The sequence below is a fragment of the Pongo pygmaeus genome, chromosome 11, assembly GCF_028885625.2.
Source record: "Pongo pygmaeus isolate AG05252 chromosome 11, NHGRI_mPonPyg2-v2.0_pri, whole genome shotgun sequence".
NCBI lineage: Eukaryota > Metazoa > Chordata > Mammalia > Primates > Hominidae > Pongo > Pongo pygmaeus.
The window spans coordinates 53,814,072-53,835,980 of record NC_072384.2 but is presented as its reverse complement, the minus strand read 5'-3'; the positions used below and the strand labels follow the sequence as shown (position 1 = coordinate 53,835,980).

The following is a 21,909-nucleotide window of genomic DNA, read 5'->3' as shown; positions in this document are numbered from 1 at the left end:
CCGCATTTACATAAGTCACCTAAAATAAGGCTTTCTTGCTGGTCATCCTATTAAAGGGCCAAGAAGACTGTGAATCTATAAATAGATCTGATTACCAACAGGAAGGGTAAACTTTAAAGCGTTTTAGCTTCTGCATTTGGCAGTAACTGATATTACCCTTAATCTCTGCAGCCTAGCAGCTTCATGGATGTCTATTTTCCATTACGTAAATTTGCTCTTCAGCAATATTTAAGGAATACAATACCAATATATGCAAGAACTTTAACTACTTACTATGGCTAAAGGATACAAGAGGAAAAAGAAATCCTGAGATTAAGTACACAATACAAAATGCATATGCTAATGTCAAAACATCTTCAAAGCAACACGCAAATGCAAATTTTAAGCACCAAGAGTTGTCACTTGGCTCCTGAAATCCTCATCTCCTTCATTTGCCCTCAGATTGTGTTCAATTTTAGTTCACAATGTATTTTTTTTTTTTTTCAGAAAGCCTGTCATAACCCAAAAATTTGGGCTGAGACATTCTATTTTAGAATGCCATTTCTTTCAATCTTACACTTAAATTTACAAGATCAGAACCCAGCATGTTAAATCTACATAAGCTTCAGGGCTAGTTAAGAGAGAATTTAATGCTGCAAAGAGCTCAACTTCCTTATTCCATTATGATCTGCTTACTGAGTCTAAAACACACATGCTTCATTAACTTACTTAAAGGTTTTAGTTCAAAGCAATTGCACAGCTTTTAACTTCCCATTGGAAACTGCATGTAACTCATGGGCTGGATAAAGTAATATTTCAATTACTTGAGTAAGATGCAAACATAAAATAAATTAAGATACAGATATCTGATATCAATAACTATTGACTTTGGTGATGGTATATAATAGAGAAACTGAATACCATATTTGCCTCTATATATTCCAATACAGCAAGGAAAGTTATAAAAAGAAATTGACAAGGAAACATTTATATTCACCAATATACAGCAATATCAAATAGACTTTGAAAAACATTGAAGTTAAAAATATATAAATTGTTAAAGCCACACAATTTCATTTCAAATTCAGTGAGAAGTACAAATGAATATACTGCAAAGAAATATTGTTCTTGTTTTGATGGCAAGTAGCTTGAACACCTGATATTGCTTTGGGACTCTAATTATTTAAGAGAAAGTGCCTTATACATAAGGAAAGATTATCTTTTCACATTTTTCCAATAAAGGTTAATAACAGGCAGTAAGAAGGAAAAAGCTTTAGTAAATGACTGTTGTTCATTAACAGTTCAACTCTAACTCATTATCAAAATGTCCATCTTAAATTATGTATACATGGCCATGCAAAATTGAATTAGGAGGCAGTGCTTGGTGAATTTGTCCTTCTGTTTCCATGGAAACAGATGCTGGATTGCATTTCTTTAAGGCTAGTTTAAAGTGGAAAACTACAGTACATTAATACTCCAGAAAGCACAGAACTTAATTTATCTCTTAAATGTATCAGGTTTTTTAAACAGCCGTTCTACCATATAACCCATGCAGGGCATCTTTTACTTCTACTGAATTTCTTTACCTGTTTGACTCTCTCTTGCCCTACCCACCTCCGCATCCCTATTTTGGTAGAAAGGCTTAAGAGTAAAGGTCTTTCCTTATTTGACTTTGTATTTTCAACATATAACGGAAGGTTTAGTTTGATATGGTCTGAATGCCTTTATCCAAAATTCATGGTGAAATCTAATCCCTATTGTAGTGGTATTAAGAGGTGCAGCCAAGAGGACCAGTGGCCCAAGAGATAACATGTCTAACTATGAATCAGAAGATTCAAGAGGTAGAGGGTTTTGGGAAGTGTTTAAGTCATGAGGGCTTCATCCTTATGAATGGGATTAGTGCCCTTATAAAAGAGGTTGAAAGGAGCTGTCTTGCCCCTTTGTCCATGTGAGGATATATCATTTGCCTCTTTTTCCATACGAGGACTTAGCGATAATGTGCCATCCTAGAAGCCTTTACCAGACACTAAATCGGCTGGCACCTTGATCTTGAACTTCCTAATCTCCAGAACTGTGAGAAATAAATTTATATTATTTATAAATTACCCAATCTAAGGTATTTTTGTATAGCAGCCCTAATGGACTAAGACACAGCTCAAGTTCTTTTTTTATTTTTATTAAATAGAGATGGATTCTCACTATGTTACTCAGCTGGTCTTGAACTCCTGGGCTCAAGCCATACTACTGCCTCAGCCACTTGAATAGCTGTGACCACGGGCACATGCCAACACACTCAGCTTCATGCTCTTATTTAATAAAAATATTTTGAATGATTAAAATATAATAAAATCATCTATTTCTCCTTCTAGTTATAAGAAAAAGTGAGCCTTAGTGTTGGACTAGCACGTAATTTATCCTAACTTCAATAGTTAACTAGCTGTGTGACCTATAGGCCAAGCACATAAACTTTCTGTGTGTCAGTTTCCTTATTAACCCTGCGATAATAAAACCCAAGTCATGAAAGTTGTTCTAATTTCTACGTAATTTATCTAAAGCACCTAGAATAACTGTTGGCATAGGAAATCAATAAATGGTAGATATAATAATTATAACTGTAACTACTGGTATGCTACTATTCTTGCCAGGCATTGGGCTAGATGTTTTATGTCTTCAGTCATCACTATAACCCAGTATTATTATCTTTATTCTGTTGACAGAGGTAGTAGAGAGGATACTTAATGCCACTCGAAATGAAAGCTGTAAGGCTAGGATTTGAACCCTCCTATGCTTGACTTCAGGGGCTGGAATGTTTTCAATACACCATACTGCCTCTTTTAGATGCTATGAAAGTCTCAATTCCTTTCTTTAAAATCTTTTCCTAAAGTATTTCTACAGATTAAAATATGATCACCTGATCCATTGTAGAAGATAGCTAATTTGAAATCAGTAGTTTGTACAAAGGAATTTGCCCACACTATATTTTATTTTTACATTTTAGAAAGTGAATTAGGTTTTCTTGATGTAGTGCAGGATAGCATAAAATTGGATTTTTAACTTGGAAGTAAACATCTAGTTCTGTTACAGAGCCGAGTCTTTCTCAGGAGTCACCTTGGTGGCCCCAGAGAATTTCCAAAAGTCCTCTTTGCTCATTTCTGTCCTGTTATAGCCCTTGGTCATTCCTACTTTTAGATAAAGCAATCGATGTTTACTAATGATTTGGGTCCACTGACAACAGTGACAGAAACATTTTATAATAAGAATAGAAAAACTCCTTTCTTCTGAGGATATAGTCAGGTTCATGAATGTTCAAACAAATTTTCAATAAAGTGATAAGGGTATATTTTATCAGAGATCTTCAGTGATTTATAATAACTAACATGCAAGGACTGTTCTATTTTAAAAAGCACTGTAGTATATTTTCTGCATTAAATATAAATCCCTGTGAGATCAGTGCCAACCTGAGGATGTTACATATTTGAAAATGATAGCAACAATACCCCCTTCTCCAATAAAAACAAACAAAAAAATACTTTGAGGCACAGGACTAAGTGACTAAAGTCATACACTTAGAAAGTGGTAAAATCAATGTTATTACACATGAAATTTTTCACTACATTATTCAGATGAAAGTTAAATATATGTAAATCAAGCTCTATAGAGAGATATTTACATGGCTAATGAGGAAGTGGAGACTTGGACAATAAGGCATGAATACGGCACTTAAATCAGTCATTAAAAACGATTCAGCTAGGGCTCCAGTCACCTCAAGTATTTTTTTTCTTTCATTTTTTCTAGTTAATTGTAAGTAAGGTATGTTTATAAAGTTACAGAGCATTAAGGCAGATGACCCAAAAAAGTATTAGATTGAACCATATACATTTTCAGATATTCTACCATTATGATCTACAACAATGGCATTTTAAATCTAAGAATATGTTTACTTGATAATTATTTCCTAAGTGCACATTTATTGCCTTTTTTTTTTTTTTTTGATGGAGTCTCACTCTGTCGCCCAGGCTGGAGTGCAGTGGCGTGATCTTGGCTCACTGCAAGCTCCGCCTCCTGGGTTCACACCATTCTCCTGCCTCAGCCTCCCGAGTAGCTGGGACTACAGGCGCCTGCCACCATGCCTGGCTAAGTCTTTTTTTTTGTATTTTTAGTAGAGACGGGGTTTCACTGTGTTAGCCAGGATGGTCTCGATCTCCTGACCTCGTGATCCGCCTGCCTTGGCCTCCCAAAGTGCTGGGATTACAGGCGTGAGCCACCACTCCCGGCCTATTTATTGCTCTTGAAATGCTTTAATCACAACCAATATTAAGGTAGCTTTGATTCCTATTCAGTGGAAAATTCTCAATATGGAGGATATAATTCATAAAGGAAATATAATTCTTGTTTTGGGCAATTGAGATATATACGATATATAGGAATATATTATATATAATCATCAATCTATGAGATGAATACAGGAATATATTATATATAATTATCTATAGTATGAATATATTATATATATTATACATACATTATATACATATTTGTATAGTTATAATGAAGTCATTTTTGTATTTCAAGATAAAATAGATACGTAGAAAAGAATGGTGCAGATCAATGGTTCTCAGAGTGTCTACAAAGTCGATACTACTTTTGTTATAGTACCAAGATATTACTTGCAGTTTTCACTTTCACATTATCCTGAGTGCACAAGAGTTTTCTAGAGGCTATTGTAATAGACTGCCTTGTATTGCAGCAATAGATGGAATACCGAAGCACATATGACAATCCAGCTATCTTCTATTAAGCCAGACATTAATGCAATTTACAAAAATACAATCAATGGTACTCTCTTATCATTACTTGATTTTGCTTGGAAAAAATATATTAAGTTTTCAAAAATATGTTACTTACATTAACATGTAATTGTTTATTATATAATGTTTAATTAGTAAAAAATGGGTTTTAAAGTTCTCAGTTTTAATTTAAATACAGTAAATATTAATAATAGTTGTAACCCACATAAACAAAGGTGTTTGGGGTACACAGTAAATTTTAAGAATGTAAATGACCAAAAGCTTTAGAACTGTTGAAAAAAATTTTTTTTTTGTTCAATGTTAAAATTTCTGCTCATTTTTATGATTCCTTATGATGAAGACTTCATGGTCCTTGAAATATGAGAAGTTATTTAAAATAGATCTAATTAAAAATTCCTTACAGCATTTTCATAACATAAAAAATACTGAGCTCCTTAGAAATTGCTCCATTTGCAAAATATATTTATAACTTAACCAAAATAAATAATTCATACCTCACCAAGTGAGTAATAACGTCTTGGGATCTGAGAGTCCGGATAGATGTTTTCTAGGTACCAAGAAAAGGGCTTACACTTCAGATTTTCTCTTAGTGTTTTTCTGACTGACACATCTCCATAATCCACTTTGACAACACCTGGAATTTTTCAGAGAAACACAAATCAGTTTGTGCTATTTTTGTTTTAGTACTGTTTTACTACATTTACTTTGCTATCAGTTTTTTTCTTCATAATTCCAGCAAATTCAATTGCATATGCAGCTGCTATAACACTGGATTTTTACTACCATCGAATTAGTACATTAAATAGATATAAATAACACTTCTCCCATTGGTTATGACTTTTCAAATGCAAATATTTATCACCAAGTACTTGTACTACTTAGATTGAATAATTAATTAACTAAATGTAAATTGGTATTTAGTATCTCATAATCAAAGCTTAACTGAGCTGTGTAATATGTCTGTTTCTCCTTAATAAAAAATTCTAGTAGTGCCAATGTTTTTGTTAATATTCATACTTTCCCTATAGAGTCACTTATTCACCACCTGTAGATTTTATAAGAAATTTATATAAAATAATTCACATAATAGACTGTACATGTGTTCTTTTTCTTGAACTTCTATCTGGTTACCATAAACTTAATTTTTATTGATTTATTGAGTTATTCTAAGCTACCATTGTCCTTGAAAAAGTTAGTAAATATCTAAGTGTAAAGAAACTAACAAACAAATGAACAGGAATATATTCACATGTATATATGAAAAATGATTAATTTTATTTCACATAATAGAATATTTGACATTTAAATGAATATTTCCACTGAAAATCAGAAAAGAATGTTTCCTAGCTGAGAAATAATAATGCTACTAATTTTTATATAAAATTTTATGACAACTTGGTTTGCTCCTTAATATTAAAATTGGCATTTGATGGAAATAACTAATAACTGTGACAAGACAGCAATTATTTATTAGATTATTCTGAGAATATTTCAATGTTTAACTCTCTTCTTTAAGGCCACTATGCAACATGCTGGCACAAAATGGCCTAGTATTTAGGATATTCTATCCCAACCAAGTAACAAAGCCAACCAATTGTTCTCTAAAATAGAGAAAGTGTTTAGACAATCTAAATGTCTTTAACTAATGCCATTACCAAGCCACTATTTTCCAAAGCAGCAACACTCTCAAAACTCATCATTCACTAGCCCCAACCTCCTTGTCTCTTCAGAACTTCTGTTTTTTCAAAATTAAATGCCATAGTGTTACCAGAAAGCATTCTGATGCTGAAGCAGCCAAACCATTTCTTTCCAAGAGAAAATATTGATTTTCCTAGCTGGTGTTTGGGCAGAAAACAACAAGGTCTTTGGGCTTTTTAAACAGATAAATATTTGCTTTCGAAATAATTCTATTCAGAACTTCCAATCTGGAATGCAACCTTCAAAATAAGAGGCTCAAAACAATTTAGTATTTACAAAATAAATCACTAGAAGAATTTCTCATTATGTTAAGTATTATTACAATTGAAATAATTGAATACATTGTCCTCAAAATCATATAAAGAGATGTCATTGTGCCTGATGGGGAGGCAAAACACTGTATCTTCAGAGGACTTCATTCAATAGTCAATTTTACTGTTCTGTTTTCATTTTTGAGGTGGGTGGATTTAATTGAGGTAGCTTATTTAATATCAACATCCTCCCTTTTTCATCATGTTAAGATTTGGTAGTTCTGGCTCCAAAATATCTTCCTAGAAGGGTTTCTTTGTGCATGTATTTTCCAATAAAACTTTATTTATGGACAATGAAATATGAATTTTACATGATTTTCACATCATGAAATATTATTCTTTTGACTTTTCCTCAGCTACTTAAAATCAGATCTTGGGTCACTAAATAATGGACAGTGAGTTGGTTTTGGCACATGGGTCACAGTGGCCAACCCTTGCTCTAAAAGATAAAGACCTAGAAGGTTTTTTTGAGCAGTTATCTGATTGAAATGAAAATTTAAAGTTTCATTTGCATACCATTTTATATGAGGTCAGAGAAAACATTAATTGTCCACTTCAGATTTGGCAAAAAGTGGCTAATGGAGAATTACAGAGATTACTGAATAAAGCAAAAGCCTTCTTATCCTGCCACCTCTAAGCCACCCCCTGGCATTTCCACTGCAACTTGCTTTTGTTCTAATCCTAAATAATTATGCTAAATTACCTTTAGAAATGCACAAAAAAATACGGTGGGCTATCTTAACATTTTGGTGAGAATGGCTTTTTCTCTCTGAATCCATGTTTTTCTTCTTAGAAGTGAGACATATTAAGAGACAACAGTCCTCACAAACACTCATGTACTCCTCCACATTTCTCAGGTCCCTGCAGTTAGGTAAGGACATCTAACTGGTCCTGGCCAACAAACTGTGAGAGAAAGGGGTTATGTCACTTCCGATTTTAAAGATAGGAAAGCAAGTATGAGAGCTTCCTTTTCCTTTGCCACAGGGATTGAGGAGGACTTGTATCCCAGTGGGTGCAGCTACAAGATGGAGAGACTTTTCTTGTACTGTATGATTTAGTGACTGTAGAGCCTGAATTAGATTATTCAGATCCATGGTTTGATATGTAATCTCACTTGTTCCCCCAAACTCTTATCTGCAACTCAAACCTCTTCAAAGTAGGTTATCCAATTGTTTACCCAATAATTTTACTGGGATCTATACTAAGCATCTCAAATTTGACAAGTCAAAAATTTGATTCTCCAACTTGCTCCATCTCCAAGGTTCTTCATTTCAGTATCTAGCACAAATATCCACTGATTTTCTCAAGGAAAAACAAATAATTTTCTTTCTCTCACACATATACATTTTTAACTCATTAGGAATTCCTGTTGGCTCTACTTCACAATATATCCTCAGCCACTCTACTGTTACCATCCTGGTCCTAACTTCTCCTATCTCTTGCTTACACTAGCATTGCAATAGTCTCCTAACCAGCCCCGAAACATTTTACATTCCTCTACCTATATTTTATTCACTATTGCCTGCTCCTTGTCAACATATTTAAAATACAAATCAAATCATGTTACTCCCCTGCCCAAAAGTGTACCGTGATTTTCCATAATACTAAGAATAATTGAATCTGTCTTAAGCATTGCCTGAAGATCCTTTAGAAAATAATTCTTGGCTAGCTTTTTGAATTCATTTATACTCACTTTGAAACCAGCCCAATTGTCCCACAGAAGTGATGTTTATGGTTTCTTTTGAATAAACATGAAAGAATGGCCCTCCTTGTCTTGAAACTTGAGAAAATTACATTTGCCTCATCTAAGTTCCTTTCTCAGGAAACCAACCAGATAATATAAAGGAACTGAAACTTACCAGATCACCACATCTGGACAGTGAGACACCAGACCCCCTCACCTGTCATGATTGCCTGACCACCTGTTTCTTGTTGATCAATTCCTTCTCCTTATCCTAATTCGTAGTTTCCCATACATGTTTACATTTCTTCCCTGCTATATCAACCCCTAATTTTAGTCAGTTGAAGAGACGAATTTGAGACTGATTTCCCATCTCCTTGGCTGCAGCAACCTATTAAAGCCTTCTTCCCTGTAAATACTGGTTGTCTTGGTGATTGGCTTCTGGTGCAGCAAGCAGCAGGACGCAGACAGAACCCCTGTGTTTCAGTAACATCTTCATTCTAGCCCCACTTTTTTTTTATTCTTTACTTTTCTTCAAACATACCACATTCATTCATAATTCAACAATTCAAGGCTTTATATTTCTTTTTTTCTGTCTGTAATGGTGTTACCCTGCAACTTTCATGAATTGTCCTTTACTTGGTCCAAGTCTTTGCTCAAAATTTACTTCTTCAGGTTTATTCTGACCTTCCTATCAAAACTGATCCTTTTCTCTCATCTTCCTAGGTCTGTTTTTATCCCTCCATCATGCTTAATTTTTTTCCATGGCACTTATTACTATCTGATATCATATTTCAGATCACTTTGCTCACTGCCTTCTCAACAAAAACTTTGGATGATGAGTTATCTTTTTTGAAGGATAAGGTATCCTACCTAATAATATCTTACAAGATATCGTGACTACTAAATAAAAAATGCCTGGAAAATGTAGTACAATGACTGGAATATAATAATTGCTTAATGCACGTTATATATTGCATTGGATAGCTGTTGTTTTACATGCCTGACATCCATTCTGCCCTCTGGTAAAAGCACTTGAGTTTCTCTGGGAAACCACTCCCACTGCACTTTCAGCTTGGGTGGGGCTCGTTTCATTGCCTTCCCCACTCTTCCAGTTCCATCTGTGAGCACAGACTAAAGGCACATCACCAGAAAATCTAGTTAAAATGCAAATTGATTCAGTTGGTCTGGAGTGGGGGCCTTAGGGTCCGTATTTCTAACAAGCTCCAAGGGATCCTGCTTTTGCTCAGTCCAGATTTTGATTAGCACCCACAATAACTAGAGCATTCTATTTCTCATCCTTACATATAACCCAGATAACAATGACTGACTCAGGAATGGGCAAATAAACCAGTCAGCCTAAGAAAAGCATACCCTTGAGAATATACTAGGGCTATTAGAAAGTTGAAACTCTATTTCCTCTGGAACTGGGTAGCTGTAAAGATGAGTTAAGCCTGGAGTTTTTGGGGCTACCATACAACAAAGGCCTATGAAAGTGACACCAATACAGAAGTAAGATAAATCCACATATGGAAAGATATAGAGTGTGAGAGTAAAAGAGAAGACTATCTAAAGATAGACAGCAGAGGCCAAGCCAAGATTAAGGTAACAGATATTTACTGTGGTCAAGCTCTGTACAAGGGACTTTTCTAGGCACTTGGGATATATCTGTGAACAAAACAAAATTATCTTCCTCCATGGAGTTTATATTCTACTGGAGAAAGACCTAAATAAACAGTAAATACATTAGAAGGTGATACATGCTGTGGCAAAAAGTTATAAGTTTTTAAGGCAAGTCTTTCAATGGAACTTGCAAAATCCATGTAAAGGCTTTGACAATGAAATAAAGATTCATAATGAGTACCAACAAAAGAGTATTTTAATTAATTCCAGGTTTGCAGGTTTCATTAATAGGTAAATGATAAAATTTATGGGTTGCTATTTTTTTAAATGAGCCGTCTTTTCATGGAATCCAGCTAAATGTCCATCAATGATAGACTAGATAAAGCAAATGTGGTATATATACACCATGGAATACTATGCAGCCATAAAAAAGAACAAGATCATGTCCTTTGCAGAGACATGGATGGAGCTGGAAGCCATTATCCTTAGCAAACTAATACAGCAACAGAAAACTACATACCACATGCTCTCACTTATAAGTGGGAGTTATAACTCATGAGAACATGTGGACACATAGAGGGGAACAATACACACTGTAGTCTATTGGAGGATGGAGGGTGGGAGGAGAGAGAGTATCAGGAAAAATAACTAATGGGTACTAGGGTTAATACCCAGGTGATAAAATAATCTGTACAACAGACCTCCTTGACACAAGTTTACTCTTGTAACAAATCTGTACATGCACCCTGAATTTAAATATAAAAAAACTGTCTTTTATTCATCATAAATCTATTGCATTATAGTATTAAATTCACTCTTTAGAGAAATCATGTTTTAAATTTTAAATAGATATTAGATGGAAGATCATAATGACACTGGCCCAACTGTCCCATAGAACTGATATTTATGATTTTTTTATATAAACATAGAAATTCACCCTCTCAGTCTTAAAACTTGAGAAGATTGTATTTGTCTTATCCGAGTTCCTTTCTTAGGAAATCAACTATCAGGCCACCCAGACATTTTCAAGGAACTGAAACTTACCAGATCACTGCATCTGGACAGTGAGACACCAGACCCCCTCACCCATCATGACTGCCTAAACCAACCAACTGCTTCCTGTTGACCAGCTCCTTTTTAATACCCTTCACTAATTCCTGTTTTCCCTACACATAATTACATTTTATTTGCTGCTATATAAACCTCTAATTTCAGTCAATTGAGGATATGGATTTGAGACTGCTCTCCCATCTCCTTGGTTGCAGCACCCAATTAAAGCCTTCTTTCCTGGCAATACTCATTGTCTCAGGGATTGGACTTCTGTGAGGCAAGCAATGGGCCTTAGACCAAACCCCTGGCATTTCAATGACAATAATTATTTCAGTTAAATTCTTCCCCTAGTAGATGTCTAGTAAGTCTAATAGTTCTCTCTAAAATTAAAGTGCCTGAAGAAAGAATACCCTAATGCATGCTAAAGCTTACAATTTCATGCACAAGAATACATATTGCAGCATAACTTAAAGGGGAAATTATTTTTATTCAATAAACAATGCTTAAGTGGGCATGGTGGCTCATGCCTATAATCCCAGCACTTTAGGAGGCCGAGGTGGGCAGATCACTTGAGGCCAGGAGTTTGACACCAGCGTGGCCAAGATGGTGATACCCTGTCTCTACTAAAAACACCAAAAAATTGGCCGGCCATTGTGGTGGGTGCCTGTAATCCCAGCTACTTGCGAGGCTGAGGCAGGAGAATCACTTGAACCTGGGAGGTGGAGGTTGCAGTGAGCCAAGATGGCACCACTGTTCTCCAGCCTGGGTGACAGAGCGAGACCATATCTCAAAAAACCACCCCCCCAAAAACAAAAACAAAACAAAAAGAATGCTGAAGTAAATCAAAGTTATATCTGGTTGACAAAATACAACTCTCGTATTAAAATAATTATGTCTATATAAGAATATGGAAAAATGTTAAGCCAAATGAATGTTTATTATACACTTATTATAATTAAAATATATGAAATAAAAAATTCAGATAAAGCTCCTTTTTACCTTTAACAGTCAAAACTATGCAGTTGATTATAAAGTTTGTTAAGTATGTCATATTAATGATATATATTCACATTACAGGAGTAGACCAGTATATACAGTTTAAGCTAATAATTTATTTTTTGTGATATTTTCTAAATTCCAAATAGAAAGTGGACTTTATTTTGTTATTTACTCTCAGTAATTGTAATTAGGAAGTTCATGAATAAGAATCTGCATTTTTCTCCTTTTTAAAATAATATAATAAGCCATTGTTAATCCAGCTAGCAATTATTGTATTCTATTGCATCTAAATACCAAATTGTAAATGGTATTGGGAAAGCTGGAGATCCACATGTAAAAGAAGAAATTAGATCTTATTCTTATCTTATACCAAATATAAAAATCAAATCAAAATGGATTAAAATTTTAAATTTAAGATCTGAAACTGTAAAAGTACTAAAAGAAAACACAGGAGAAATAGTCCATATTTGTCTGGAGAAAAATTGTTTGGATTTGACCGTAAATGCACAGGCAACAAAAGCAAAAATGGACAAATTTGATGGTTTCAAACTAAAAAGCTTCTGCACAGCAAAGGAAACAATTCACAAAGTGAAGAGAAAGCCTACAAATGTAAGCCATGGATCTGATAAGGGATTAAAATCTGAAATACATGAGGAACTCAACTCAAAAACAAGAGAACACCTGATTAAAAATGGGCAAAAGTCGTGAACAAATATTTCTCAAAAGAAGACATTCAAATGGCCCATAAACACATAAAAAAATGCTTATATCACTAATCATTAGGAAAGTGCAAATTAAAGCCACAATAAGGTATCATCTCACACCTGTTAGAGTGACTTTTATCAAAAATATAAAAGATACATGTTGGAGAGGATGTTGAGAAATGGGAATTCTTAGATATTGTTGATGGAAATACAAATTAGTACAGCCATTATAAAAGTGGTATGGAGCTTCCTTGTAAAACTAAAAATAGAACTACCGCATGATACTGTAATTTCTCTTCTGGGTTTATATAAAGGAAATGAAATCAATATGTCAAAGGGATATCTGCACTCGCTTGTTCACTGCAGCATTATTCACAATAGCCAAGAAATGGAATCAACCTAAATGTATATCAACAGATGAACAGATAAAGAGAGTGTTGTATTCTATGCAATGAAGCACTATTTAGCCTTAAAAAGGAAGAAAATCTCATCATTTTGACAACATGAATGAAGCTGGAGAACACTATGCTAAGTGAAATAAATCAGGCACAGAAAAACAAATACCACATGACCTCACTTATGTGTAGAATCTAATACAGTTGTACTCACAGAAGTAGAGAATAGAATGATGGTTACCAGAGGCTACAGGCATGAGGAGGGAGGAATGAGGAGTTATTAATCAAAGACTATAAAATTTCAGATAGACAGGAGAAATACATTTTGGGATCTATTGCTCATCAGGTGACTATAGTCAACAACGATGCATTGTGTATTTTCAAATAACTAGGACATTAAATTTCTAATGTCTTATCACTAAAAATAATAGGTAAGCAAGGTTATGGATATGTTAATTAGCTTGATTTATTTATTCCATGCTATTTGTGTATGTGTAATCTCAAAACATCACATTGTGCCTTATGATTACTCTTAAAACTTGTCAATTAAAAATAAGTCTATAAGTACATAAATAGATACTGCATTGTTTCAGAGGTTTAGGCGATTTCTTGGAATTATCATTGTTGTTTTTAAATTTAAAACTATTCCCTTAATCTACCTTTTTATCTATTCCCTATGTGCATACAAATTACCCAGGCTCATAACTTCTCATTAGCACGTCAGTGGACAGAACTATATTAACTGGCTGATTGCCTATTCCAGCTAATAATACATAGTGATTATCTGTTGAATTTATCATTTACTATTATTACAATTTTATTTTAATGGAATAAAAATGAGATAATGAATTTTACAAAATCATAGCTTCTGCACAGAGCTGTCACACAGGAAGAGGATTATCAGACAACTTTCAATTTATTCAACTCTAATATCCACAGTCAAAAGTTAGAGCAGTTCTTGAGGCTGAGTTTTCTAGGCAATTACCTCAAACTTCAGACCAGTTTGACAATAAAGATCTCATATTCAAATGCTTGGTCCAAGATCATTGAGAATATGGGAAATAAGAAAAGTGAGTATTTGCAGTAGTCTTTTAAAATAAAGAACAATTTGATATCCATTGAGACAAACACAGACTGAACAGTCTGTAGGCTATCAAAATTTTATCTAGAATTAACTTAGTCTAATATATAGCTGTATATTTCAGCATTATTTTGACCCCTATCAAGTCTAAATGCGGATTTGGGATTATGATATTGGTTTTCATTTGAAACTGGCCCAATTGTCCCACAGAACTGATGCTTATCATTTCTTTTGAATAAGCATAAAAATTGACCCTCCCAGTCTTGAAACTTGAGAAAGTTATATTTGTCTTATCTGAGTACTTTCTCAGGAAACCAACCATCAGGCCACCCAGATAGTTATCAAGGAACTGAAACTTACCAGATCACCACATATGGACAATGAGATGACAGATCACTGACCCATCATGATTGCCTTACTTACCACCTGCTTCCTTTGGCTCAACTCCACTTCTTTACCCCTCCCTAATTCTGTTTTCCCACACATGGTTACATTTTCCCTCTGCTATATAAACCCCTAATTTTAGTCAGTTGAGGAGATGAATTTGAGACTATCTCCCATCTCCTCAGCTGCATCACTGATTTCAAGTCTTCTTCCCTAGCAATACTCATTGTCTTGGTGATTAAATTTCTGTGCAGCAACCAGCAGGACCTAAGACTGAATTTCTGGTGTCTTGGTAAGATATTGAGAGTCAGTACAAAAAAATAGTGACACCAAACTTGTTATTGTACCAGCATTTTGTGTTATGCTGAGGCCTTTGACTATCTTATCATACATGTTGTTGCTATTGTTTTGCATTTTGTTTTTATTAGAAATCTCAAGAGTAATTTCTTTTGTGGACTCAGAAGCAGGAAAAGCTGTGTTTTTCCTTAGCAACTGACTTGCTATATCTGACAAATATTGCTAACTTTATAACTGATGAGGTATCCCTCTATATTCTTCCCATGTATCATAAGAATTTAGAATGTAGAAAGCCATGTTGGACCATTATTGAAAGAGGACACTCATCTATCCCTCCATGGAGTAGTATGGTTTAGTTAGGCACCAGAAGTACTGGAACAACAGATAAACTATTACTTAAGGGACTTCATGTTCCAGACTACACAGTAAGCACTTTTGGATACACATTCTCATTAAGTCTATATAGCATTTCTATCTATTATTATTGTTACTTGTTTTAAGGATGAAAGAATTAAGACTTTGAATGGTTAAATAACTTTATTAAGTATACTTAGAAAATGGCAGAAGGATGAAATGTTGTTCACTTTTATCTAATATCAAAATCCATGCTCTTGTTCACTCTACTAGAATGGGTCATGAAACTGGAGAAAGTTTGAAAAACCTATAAAGGGAAATATTTTCCTGGGTACAGAACATGGTAATTATCATCCCTTGAATGATAGGACTCATGTTGCAAATTCTCCCTGACCTAACAGCAATGTGATTGATCCAAGATCCCAAACTTGAATTCATAGAAATAAAAAATCAATAATGATATATAATGAGTTACTTTATTGATCTGACAATTAAATACAAGCCAGAAGATTTCAGTGTGCAACTGACTGACAAACCAAAATATTTCCTAAAGTGCTTTACAAATTGTGCCCCATCCATCACTAGTGCTGCAGGAAGCTAGTTAGATATAACTGTTTCTTCAGTTATATGCCACATACTATCTTATTTGAACCTTTCTGAAATAGTGCTATGTTTTATAATCAATGATATCTTACCGTTGCTGTTGGTGAGAAAGCAACTTTACTGTAGTCGTCACTGCTTTAGCATGTGCAAATACGTTTTCCCATCTCTAAAACCAGTAGCCAACTGCAGTTTCAGTAGATAATTATGGCCATTTAAATTAGGGGACATTTTAATGCATCCTAATTGTTGTGTGAAAAAGCTTCCTTTGATCCCTTCTGGTAAAATAAAAAAGTACCAAGATAAAAAATTTCCTGAATGGTTTCAGGGACTTGAAAGAATATCCCAGGCATAATAACGAATCATGATTTTAAGATAGCCTGGATTGTCAATCTTCTTGATGGCACTGAGAATGACAGTGGATAGGAAACACATGAACATCAGTTAATTTGCATTGAAAAGTGATTCGAAAGAGTCATCCTGCAAATATAAAGCTGCTTGATCAATTCCTTTGCTTATATTTTTATTTTTATGTATATACATGAATGACATATGATTTAAAAGCTGGTTGTTAATTAGTTATGTCTAAAAGAGTTCCTTTAATAGGGACAAAATAATTCTAGGTAAAAAGGAAGTTTTGCATTATAGTTTAAACAATTTTTTCCTACAGGTATATTATATAATGGTGATCTTACAACTGATGGCAGCCTAAATTAGATGAAATATATTTATTCTTTAATTATTTACAATCTGCTTATATTTTAATGGAAAGAATGGGTAAAACAAAGTTAAATAGGTGTCTTTAAACAGGACTTAGAACTTTTACTATGGTAAAGTGCATCATGAATAACCAAAGTAGTTCACATTTTCCAGATTCATTTTCCGCTTTCCAGAATTTGAGACAACAGTGCTCCATTGAAAATATTTTGGGAAACACAGCTTTGTTGTATTTTCTATATTTAACCAAAAATATTAGTCACTACCAAAAACATAAATTGATCCCATTAGAGAAAAATCTTTTTGAACAAAACATAATTCCTTCCATGTACTTTTCAGATTCTTCCATTAACAAGTTTTAATCACAAAGTTTTAATTAAACCAAGACAATGGTAGCAAACACATATTTGTTGATATGTGTATTTACATTCAGTTCCTAAAACAGTAGCTGGTGTCAGTAGACATTCTCTAAATATTAGCTGAACTACTATTTGCAGAGCTCTGTCATGTGCCCTCTCTTCTTATTCTCTCTCTCTCACACATATATATGTATGTTTTAGAAATATATCTCTATATATTTGCTTTTATGTCTTAGAATTACTACTTATACTTACTAAAAAGTGATTTGGACTTATTCAAATATACATTTTATATTACTCTTGTAATATATAGATAGCAAGTTTATGAAAAATCGGCTCCAAAGTATTAGTTGGCCTCATTAATAAAAGAATATCATAACAGTAATATTTTAATATTAAAGTACATTGGTCTAGTCTGTATTTAGTCAGCATTCTGTTTTGCAAAGCAGTTAAGAAAATCTAATTATGTTTTAAAATTATGAGTTAGTAAAGAAAAAACACAGTATGACCCAGGAAGACTACTGTGAATTGTTGTTACAATTTAGTTACTCAAGGAGCATCTGAGATTATATTACGGAACATGTTAACTCAAACCAAGGAAATAAATAACTATGAATAGTCAATTGTTGACTATCTAGGAAGACTGTAAACATACGGCATATAATTTTTTTTTCAGCAGGAATGTTCTTTATAACATCTAAAGTTTTCTATTTATACAGCAGTGCTGATAATAGCACCTTTTACTGAGTGCTACTATGATTATGAAATAAGTTAACATATCAAACACTCAAACAGTGCATCATGCATAGTAAATACTCACTAAATGTTCCCCATTATGTCTGTTGTTTTCTTGTGTATATGTACCTCAAGAAGCACATCATCTCCTAACAGAAGAGTACGCTAGGCTATTTTCTGGATTGTGTACTTCTGTGGTATACCAGATGAATGAAGCGGGAAATCAACCACTTATTCTGGCTCAGATGCCTTTTCAATGAGCAGCATGCTATACATCACCTCCAATGTGTCTCAGAATCGCACTCCTAGAGGTATCATTTAAGGTCTTGGCCCGTGGATTTTTCTAACCCCAAAGTACTAATAAACATGAAACTGATGCTCCCCACCTCTCTGCACTTGCCATTTCTCCTATCTACATTTCTGCACCAGGGTGATTTTGACACATACGCCACACAGTAACAAAGAAAAATACAAATTCCATAACCACAGTCTGTCAGTTAAGACACACTACTAAGAACAGTAGAAACTTTTATTTAAAAAAAAAAAAAAACATTTTAAGAGAACATGTTATTTGTGGATTGAAAGAGCAATTGTAAAAAGTATTCATGGCCTCAATTGTCAACCAATTTTCCCCTTCTGTCCTAAACTACTATAAATGAGTAAGCTGGAAAAGGCTACAGGAGAATCATTAGTTATCCCCAGGACACTGTGCACTGTTAACTGTGGAACAATCTTTGAGGAAAATTTCAATAACCATGAGTTTGACATATGACTTCGGAGAATGGTAGAGTAACATACTGCTCCTGGGTTTCCCATGCAGTATTTATCTTCTTCTAGCAGTGGTCATGTCAAAGAATTGATACTGAAAACAATGCAAAGTTATTTATTGCATACATAAGATACACTTCAAAAACTGAACTTAACACTGCTTGGTATGAGAACTTCTCAGTAATCACTAAATAAGGGTAACATTCAGTCATGATGAAAGCAGGCCAAGCATGTCAGCTGTACTATTGTGATGCTAAAATATTCTTATACATAATAGTCTAGTTCTCTATTACACAGAGAATTCTAACATGCCTCTCTTCTTTTTTAGAGCTTTATATTTGTTTCAAGATATCATTGGTCTAGGACTATGCTACCATTTAATTTAACAAACCCTCTGTGTCCATAGAGGGGTTGGGCAGCTGAAGGGGAAGGCAGGATGCCAAAATCTTGAAAGGAAACAACATGTGTGTAATGTAGTTTGTTTTCTGGTGAGGTTTTCATTTGTCTAGGGGAAAGGAAAACATTTTGAATTATATCATAGCTGTGGCATTCAAATGCACAAACTCTGAAGAGCATCAGGAGTGTTTCTTAAAATATATGTAATTTACAAATGTTGATTTAAGCTTCTCACATTACTTCTCTTACCCTCTAAATTTGCCTGTTGCAAACTGTTTGGGCATATCTCAAAATCACTGGTCAAAAGATGAAGGCAGCAGCTGCCAAAAGATTCTGGGGAAATAATTTCAATACAGTAAAAACGTAACTATTAACAACAGTATAAAATCAAAAAATAACATCAAAATTCTAACCATTTGCATTAGAAAATGACCTTTCACACATGAATAACCTGAGGCTTGGAAATATGATTGGACTTGGGTGAAACAGAACAGCTAATAAGTGAAAGAACTCATATTGGAAAGTAGGTTTCCTGACTTCCAGGTTAGTGTCCTTAACATCTGTTCCTTCACTCACATTTTGTTGTGCATCTTATGTTACACGCTGTCCTAGGTGATGGGGATACAATGTTCCACAAAACCTCTATAGTTTCTTTCCTCATCAGCTTAATCAGGATTTAATAAGATAGCCAACACAAAAATTAACAAATGTGAGATTACAAGTGTATTTGAGAGATATATAGAGAATAAATGCAAAGAACAGGCAACTGATTCACTGGTGGTCAGGAACGGGTGGTCAGGGAAGGCTTCTCTGAGGAAAGTGATCTTTGAGCTGAGATATAAAAGGTAGGGGAAATGAGATAGAGAAGAGTGGGTGAGCATTACAGAAAGTGCCTCCTGGTTTAATTGTTTGGGAATTTATTGATAAAAAGTGGTTTTTATTTGGCTATTTCCAAGGATTGTTTACTTGTTTGGTTCCACATTATTTTCTGCAGCAAACAGACTCTAAAAAGGCTATTACCCCTACTTCCTGATATTTATGTCTAGGTGTGACCCCTTGCCCTTGAGTGTAGGTAGAACCTATGACTTGCTTCCGATCCAGAAAATAGGACAAAAATGATGAGGTGTCACTTTGATGATTACATCTTGTTAGCAGGAACTCTATTTACTCTCTGCATTTCTGGCATTGGTGAAGCAAACTGCCATGTTGTAGGCTGCCTTATGGAGAGGGCCACATAAGAAAATGCTGGCAAACAGACAAGAAACTAAAGGTTTCAGCCTGACAATCTTCAAGGAACTAAATTCTGACATGTAAAATTGGAAGCAGATTCTTCCCTAGTTGAGCCATGAGATGAGATTGCAGCCCCCATCAACACATTAATTGCAGGCATGTGAGACCCTGAAGCAGAGGCCCCAGCTAGGCCATCCCTACACTCTTGAGAAATAATAATATGTCTGGATTTCAGCCACCAAGTTCGTGGCAATTTAGTACACATATTTGTACATATTGATAGAAAATATGTTGCCCCTTTGTGTCTTCAGATTTCACTTGGAATGTCTTTTGATGCTGATAGCATTAAGTCCTTTTTCATCTTATGAAAATCTCCCAGAAAATGAAGAAAAAAATTCTGGAAGGATGACTATAAGGTTGTTTAGGTCATCATTTAATTTCTTAATATATACATTAAAAATATTTTAAGAGTTGAACTTTTGGAAATATTAACACATAACTATTTAAGGCTATGTTAAAAAAGATATGCTATCACCTTTTACCAAAATGTCATCCTAGAGTCTAAAAAGCATTAGGGAGAAAACCATGAAGCAATGGAGACTTAGATTATTAATTTCATTCATGTGAATGATCCCTCTGAGTATGAATTTCAGGTGCATCATATGCTAGCTATATGACCCTTTATAAGTTGCTTTACTCTTGGAGGGTAAAACAGATAATTTTTAATACTTCATGGGATTATTATGAGGAAATAAATAGAATGATATATACAAAGTATTTAGCACAGTGAGAGTTAAAGAATGTTAACTCGTGTCAAACAACTGATAAATACCTTTTATTCAGTTATATAAACTTTACAGTAAAGCATTTCATAATCTAATAACAGGTTGTCTTATTTATTCCACTTTTTGAATTTTTAGACATAAATAGAAATATTTAAGTTTAATTTTATTTCTTCTGCTAGATTAAAAAAATTTGAAAGCAATTTTCAGTGATTTTAGTCATAGATTAAGATATTTGCTACTTCACATAGCAGTCATTAAGGTAAGTGTTTTTATTAATATTTTCATAGGGTTCAGTAATCTTAACTCCTTTAATCTTTTTAAATGCCTACTTAATTTTGCAATTGTTTTCCTGTCCAGGATTCAGTATTTACTGAGTTAAGAGTTACTCTGCAAGGCAGTGTTGCAGAATTCATTGTAAATTTTAACAGCATTAAAATTGTACAGTTACTACATAGTGTAATTATAGATTTCTGTTTGACAATAAACCAATGCTGAGTTTCAATATTTAAGAACACAGACATTATAGGACTACTCATTAATTATTAAAACATCAGTATGTTTTTACATTTTAAGTAGTTTCTAGATAATTTACTTTTAAAGTTTGTTTTAAATACATGAGAATCAAACAGCCTTCTAAGGAATTGAATATGTAGGAGACTATTAGACAATGTTAATAGACCAAAAATGAATTACTTTAAAATTATTTGCACTTAAGCAATATCTTAATCTTCACTCATAGCTTCATAACCAAGATATCTACTATTAAAGATAGTATGTAGTAAGATTAAGAAAATGTTAAGAACATTTGATAAAACCTGGTTTATGAAAATCTAGTTTAAGGCTCTAAAAAAAAAGTAGAGAAAGCTACATAGCATTTTGCAAGGTGAGGTTATTTTATTAAGACATATTGGTAGTCCTTAGTCAATATGACATGTCTTTATTATCATATGAAAAT

At 33.9% G+C, this 21,909-nt stretch overlaps 1 protein-coding gene across 7 annotated transcripts in view; it reads right to left on the bottom strand.

The window, feature by feature from the left end:
• Positions 1–21,909, bottom strand: part of GALNT13 (polypeptide N-acetylgalactosaminyltransferase 13) — a 585,401-nt gene that overhangs the window by 57,502 nt on the left and 505,990 nt on the right. For 5 of the 7 annotated variants that reach the window (XM_054478803.2, XM_063647481.1, XM_054478804.2 and 2 more), the window contains one exon: positions 5,282–5,421. The exons of the other annotated variants lie outside the window; for them this stretch is intronic. In XM_054478803.2, coding sequence (XP_054334778.1) covers positions 5,282–5,421 — 140 coding nt within the window. The remainder of the gene's footprint in view (positions 1–5,281; positions 5,422–21,909) is intronic. 7 annotated transcript variants of the gene reach the window in all.